The 6,922-nt window shown below is 47.8% G+C and overlaps 1 protein-coding gene across 1 annotated transcript; it reads left to right on the top strand.

The window, feature by feature from the left end:
* The first annotated feature begins 5,986 nt into the window (after window positions 1–5,986).
* LOC123928337 (olfactory receptor 10J4) lies at window positions 5,987–6,922 on the top strand. Its single transcript, XM_045983457.1, has one exon. The coding sequence runs from the start codon at window positions 5,987–5,989 to the stop codon at window positions 6,920–6,922; it is 936 nt and encodes a 311-aa protein (XP_045839413.1).

The following is a 6,922-nucleotide window of genomic DNA, read 5'->3' on the forward strand; positions in this document are numbered from 1 at the left end:
CAACACTGAGATGCCACCTTATACCTGTCAGAATGGCAAAACTTAACGAGACAGGAAACAACAAATGTTGGAGAGGATGTGGAGAAAGGGGAACCCTCTTACACTGTTGGTGGGAATGCAAGTTGGTGCAGCCACTTTGGAAAACAGTACGGAAGTTTCTCAAAAATTAAAAATAGAGCTACCCTACAACCTGACAACTGCACTACTGGGTATTTACCCCAAAGATACAGATGTAATGAAAAGAAGGGCCATCTGTACCCCAATGTTCACAGCAGCAATGTCCACAATAGCCAAACTGTGGAAGGACCCGAGATGCCTTCAACAGATGAATGGATAAAGAAGATGTGGTCCATATATACAACGGAATATTACTCAGCCATCACAAAGGATGAATCCCCACCATTTGCATTGATATGGATGGAACTGGAGGAGACTGTGCTGAGTGAAATGAGTCAAGCAGAGGAAGTCAATTATCATATGGTTTCACTTATTTGTGGAACATAAGAAATAGTATGGAGGACATTAGGAGAAGGAAGGGATAAATGGAGGGAGGGAATCAGAGGGGGAGATGAACCGTGAGAGACTATGGACTCTGAGAAACAAACTGTGGGTTTGGGGGCAGGGGGGATGGGTGACCCCAGTGATGTGTATTAAGGAGAGCATGTGTTGCACGGAGCACTGGGTGCTCTGTGCAAACAATGAATCATGGAACATTACATCAAAAACTAATGATGGACTGTATGGTGACTAAGATAATAAAAAAATAAAGAAGATACAAAAACAAAAATTTTTAAAATACACAGTACTACAACTTAAAACAGAAACATTACATATCAAAGTAAATGAGGACTATCCAGAGCAGTTCTCAGAAATTTATAGCTTTATGTATTTACTATAAGAGGGAAGATAAGTAAAAGATTCTAATCCAGAAAGCTTGGAAAAGAACAAAATAAACCCAAAGGAAGTAGAAACAAATAATAACTAAGTAGAATTTAAATACCAAAATAAACATGAAACAACTGAAATGTTATTTTTTAAAATTCAGTTTCTTTGGAAAGATCAATTTAAAACAACCTTCAACACATGGAGTACTGGGTGTTGTGCAAAAACAATGAATACTGTTACGCTGAAAAAATAAATAAATTAAAATACTTTAAAAAAAAAACAACCTTCAACAATGAAGATAAATCAGACAGACTAAAAATTAGGAAAAAAGGCCACAAGGACAGATACACATAAAATAATTATAAAAACATATCTGGAAAAACATAAAATATTCGAAAAAGCATATAAAATAGGCAAATTCAGAGGAAGATATAAATTACCATAATTATACCAAGAATAAAAAATTTATTAGAATAATAACCCCACAAAAATGGAAAAGCAGTGGGGAAAAAAAAACTACTCTTTCAAAAAAACAAACAAGAAAAGATACCAGGTTCAGAGCTTAGACAAGGCGTGAAATTTCGCCAGCACTGAAAAACATTGCTAATTGCAAATGTTTGGTACTAAACATAGGCAAAGAAGAGAAAGATTTTTAAGAGATAATTATTGGCAAATAACGGGTAGATGAAAAAATAGCTAATTGAATTCAGTAGTGTATACTGGTCTTGGTCTTTTGACTAAGGGTTTTCCTTAAAAATGAATGAGTCAACATTAGAAAAATCTATTAATGTAATTCACCACCCTAACCAATTAAAGAGAAAAAGCATACAACTGTATCCATGGACATAGAAAAGGAACCAGCTGAAAATTCAGGAGAGTACTCGTGATAAAGTTGCAGACGGACTGCGAGTAGAAGGGACCCTCCTTCATCTGACAGAGGGAATCTGTCAGGCATGTACAGCTCAGCATCCCCTTTCATGGGGACCGAAGCATGAGAAGCACGTCGAAGATGTGAGAGACAGGGCGAGAGCACGCACCAGTGAGCACAGGGGTGTGGCAGGGAGGGGCCGAGATGGAGAAAGAATCTCAAGCAGACTCCCTGCGGAGTGCTGAGCCTGATAGGCTCCATTTCACGTCGTGAGATCACAACCCGATTGGAAAACCGAAGGCGGGATGCTTAACCAGCTGAGCCACCCAGCTGCCCCAGGAGAAGCATTTTAATTAAAATCTGAAAAAAAGAGGAAAAATGCCCCCTGGAACGGCTAGCTTTCAACACTGTATCATAGCTCATCGCTGGGTGGAACAGGAGGAGATATAAAAAGTAAGAACGGAAAAGACAAAACTGCCAAAATAGACAGATGATGTAATCAATGTATTTTCTCCCTTCTCAGAAAAAAAGCCTCCATCCACTCCAGATTTTTCACAGTCTTTTTACATCTAAACTCATCTCATGTCAGATAAACATACACTAAGAATCTTACATTTTCTAAAAATGTACTCATTTTCCAGTTCATAATTTCAATCCATCAGGGTTTCCTCTTTTCTCATGGGTATCAAATCCCTTGTATTTCTAATTTCGAAGAGCTGCATAAATATTTGAATCAAGCTACTAGAAAAACTGCAAAGAAGGGACATGGGCAAATAAGGCCCAAGATTAACCCGTGGTTTTCAGGTCTTGGTAACACCTGCTGCCCGCCCTCCCCCACCCCCGCCGCAGATGGTTTCCACGGTCCCACAGTGCTGTGTGCTGGGCCCCCTGCAGTGGTTAACACAGTCCGTATGTGTCTCTCTCCGCTGTGGGGCTCTCTTGTCTTCATGGCTTAGGAGGCCAAGTGGTTCCGGGTTCTCCCGAGTCAATGCTTCAGGGACATGGGAGGTTGATGGACTGCCCTACTTTCACATACTCATGCCTCAGTCTGCTGCTTCTTAGAAAGGGAGACTCTCCCACTTTGACAGGTGTCTAAGAGAAAGGCATGAACCAGGCACCAGAACTAGAGGTCACCCAGGAACCCGAGTCCCAGGGAAGCTGATGGATCTGGGGTCTGATCCGCCTTCGGCCCGTGGGAAAGTCTGTCTGGGGCTCACGGCAGGAAAGGCAGACAAGGCTGGGTCTGCTGCTTGCACAAATGTAGGGGGAGATGTGGGAGAGGCAGGAATGACTCCAGTCAGGCTTCCCTTGTCCTCTTCCTCAGGGTGAGGGTCTCTGATGTCCCTGTAACACACAGTGATGGTCTGGAGGGGGACGTGCAGAGCCACACAGCTGGTACGGGGTAAAGCCGCCATGGCCCCGTGTCTGCTCCACTCCCTGCACCTGGCACGTGGGATGTGCTCCGTGAGTTCTTGTTGAAAGCATCTAGGAGTGAATGAGTCACAGCTCCAGAACCTTGGAAATGGAAGGGACCATGAGATCCGAGTGTGTGTGGCTTGCCTGCTCCCTTAGACAGCTGGATCCTGAGACCAGGGCTCCTCCCCATTGACTGAGCAGAGCAGGACTGCATCCCGATGCAAAGACTTTGCTCCTGGGGAACCTCAGCCTGCCTACACACACACACAGTCTGTGGGATCGGGCTGATGAGCCCCTGTCTCGTGAGATCCCCAGACGTCAGGAGATTTGGATCGTGGGACTGCTGCCTTGGGGACAGTCACTGTGGCTTTGGGGAGAGAGACCCCAGAGGCCAGGAGCACAGTCCTCCCTCAGCCTACAATCCACATTAAGGGGCAGGGCTACGGAAGGCACAGGGGAGCCTGGTGCTGCTTTCTGCTTCTCCCACGTTGGACCAATCAGGAGTGGAATTAACCAACAGACCCCGGTGGGTTCTCAGATCTTCAGGGCCTCCCTTCAGAAGAATCTGTGTGAGCTGTGCCTGCCCCACGGAGTGGGAGCACTGGCAGTCGTGTGTCTACACTCTCAAGCGTTACTCTCTGAAGCTAGAGCGAGTCTCAACCCTGCCTGGAGAGATGTAAGTCACCCCCCATTACTCAGTAGAGCAGGGACTCTTGTCTGACTCGGTGGGGACTCCCCCGCCCTGCTGGAAAATCTCAGGCAGAACTTTCAAAGGGCTTAACTGGTCCACTGACCCCAAAATACAGCATTCAGGGCATCACACAGGGTGAGCCAGGGGAACTGGGAGCATGCCATCCCAGCCCTCACCCTCAATCACGCTGTGGTACACAGGGCTGGTGGCGAGCCTTGGGACACTGGACTCTGAGAGAACCTAAGAGTCCCCTTTACACCAGAAAAAGCCTATTCCCTGAATATGGAAGTCCCCACCATTTCCTCCCGTTTCTTGCCCCAGATACCAACCAGAGGCCAGGAAGGTGAGGGTCAGGCTCAAACATCAGGGTTTTGTGAATGCAGGAGCCCAAGCAGGAGCTCCGGGAGATGGGCATGTCTGCAGAATGGCTACCCTGTGAATGGCTTACCCAGCCCAGCCCACACCCACACCCTCCCCGTCCAGGGGACTCGCTCCCTGGATGCTCCCTGGATGTTTCCTGCCCTCCCACCTCCTCCTCCCCCTGCTGCTTCCAAAAGCTAGAGAAGGACCCTCAACCCTACAAGCAGTTGTATATGTTCTAGCTGAAGACCAACCACCTTCTAACCTTGAGCCAAGCTTGGGAGGGGAGAAGTGAGGATAATACAACGACCTAAAATATTCATACTTTGGCATCTGTGCTCATCTCTACCAATGGTGACCATTTATTGATGGCCTACGGTACACTGGGCCCTCTGGTAAATGCCTTCCAGCCATCTTCTCAGGTAATTCTTCCATCAGCCCTCCGTCATGGAGATCAGTACTGTCTTCTCCTTACAGGGGGAGACCCTGAAGCCTGAAGAGACCAATGTGTCTAAGGTCACACGTGAAGTAGTTGGAGCCGGGGTATGTTCACGGGGGTGTGTGGACTCCAGACCAGCTCCAGTCCGATCCAGATTTCAGAATCTAGAACTGAACAGGAGGTGGGAAGTGGGGCCTGGGCTTCTAAGTCAATAGAGATTAGAGGAATCAATGACAAGAGCCCTTCACGAGCATGAGAAACAGTGTATGTGTTTGGAGGGTCTGGCCGAGGAGAACCCAGGAGAGAGTGGGAAGGAGGGGCTGCATGAAAGAGCAGGAATCTAACGTACCGTTTGCTTCTTATATACCAAGAACTACACTGGGCTTTTCACACATGTAGTAATTCACATGATCTCCATAGTAACACTGTGAGAATATATTATTCTATTTTGTAGATGAACAAATGCAGACAAATGAAGTGAGCAAAGAAAAGCATCCCTGTACTTACACTGGGGTTAAAGCCAGAGACTTCTACAAACTTCAATATTTTGTTCTTTTTATCACTGTTTCCTTCTAGCTATTGCTACTTCAACCTTTAGGATGTTTCAAATGCTCTACAGTGTTTAGAAACTAGGAAATAAGCAGAAATGACCCTTCCCACAGACGGCGACAAAGACGTTGAAAAAACAGTGGTATTTGGGGAACATAGGAAGGAAGCAAGGAGCAGGCTCTGGGTCACAGAATGTCCTGGGTGCACAAGACTCTCATCAAGGGGAGAAGGCAGTGTCCCCTCTCACTGCCTCTTCTAGGCATCGGGTTTTGAGTGGAACCAGGAAGAAGGCCATGCTCTGTGCTCTGAGCAGAGCCAGACTGGCCTCCTCCATCCCAGAAGTGTGCCGCCAATGGCGATCTGTCCCTGGCTTGAATTCTTGCCTTATGCATGTCCCTTCACAATGGGCTCTGGCAAGTGCTGTCACTGCTGGGCTGAAGCAGTGAGCTGAGGTGGACATCCAGCACTGTGCACTCACTCTAGAGCCTTCTCTGCTCTGCATCTGCTCCAGCCAAGCACGTGAGCTGCTTCTACCACTCTCTGTGTGTATTTACTCTCTCCCCCACCCCCCTGCACCTGCCCCCAGTGCCAGGTCCCAGAGAACCTTGGGAAGCCCTGGAGAAGCTGGCCAGTGTCTGAGAACAAAGAGATTCAGAAACCTGGAGCGACACCCGTTTTGAGTCCCTGCACATGGCTGAGGAGGAGCCTGGAGCCTCCTATTTCCAGCCTGGATGTTCAACCTTCCCGCTTCATCTCTTTCAGACCCACATTCCCCTTGATGCCAAGACCCAACTTCACTGCGGTGACAGACTTCACCTTTGAAGGCTTTTCCATTTTTGGGTGGCAGCACAGACTCATCCTCTTTGTGGTCTTTCTAGTCTTGTACCTGTTGACCCTTGCCAGCAATGCCATCATCTTGACGGTTATCCGCCTCAACCGTCAACTTCACACACCCATGTACTTCTTCCTGAGCATCCTGTCCATTTCTGAGACCTGTTACACCGTGGCCATCATCCCCCGGATGCTGTCCAGTCTCCTGAGCCCCCAACAAGCCATCTCCATTCCAGACTGTGCCACTCAGCTCTTCTTCTATCTCACCTTCGGCATCAACAACTGCTTCCTGCTCACGGCCATGGGCTACGACCGCTATGTGGCCATCTGCAACCCCCTACGATACTCGGTCATCATGGGCAAAAGGACCTGTATACAGCTGGCAAGCGGATCCTGGAGCATTGGCCTGAGCACAGCCATCATCCAGGTGTCTTCAGTGTTCAGCCTGCCCTTCTGTGATGCCAATGTCATTTCCCACTTCTTCTGTGACATCCGGCCCCTAATGAAGCTGGCTTGTGCAGACACCACCATCAAAGAATTTATCACTTTGCTCATCAGTCTGTGCGTCCTTGTTCTGCCCATGGTGCTGATCTTCATCTCCTATGTCCTGATTGTCTCCACCATCCTCAAGATGGCCTCCGCTGAGGGCCGGAAGAAGGCTTTTGCCACCTGCGCCTCCCACCTCACCGTGGTCATCGTCCACTATGGCTGCACCTCCTTCATCTACCTAAAACCCAAATCCCAAAATTCCCTGCAGGACAGACTCATCTCCGTGACCTACACAGTCATCACCCCCCTACTGAACCCTGTTGTCTACAGCCTGAGGAACAAAGAGGTCAAGGATGCCTTGCTCAGAGCTTTAGGCAAAAAGCCTCTCTCTTAG

The sequence above is a fragment of the Meles meles genome, chromosome 17 (genome assembly GCF_922984935.1).
Source record: "Meles meles chromosome 17, mMelMel3.1 paternal haplotype, whole genome shotgun sequence".
In the NCBI taxonomy this organism is placed as follows: domain Eukaryota; kingdom Metazoa; phylum Chordata; class Mammalia; order Carnivora; family Mustelidae; genus Meles; species Meles meles.

Excerpts from the sequence above, each read along its gene's own strand:
- LOC123928337 (XM_045983457.1), top strand. The coding sequence starts at position 5,987 with ATGCCAAGACCCAACTTCACTGCGGTGACAGACTTCACCTTTGAAGGC.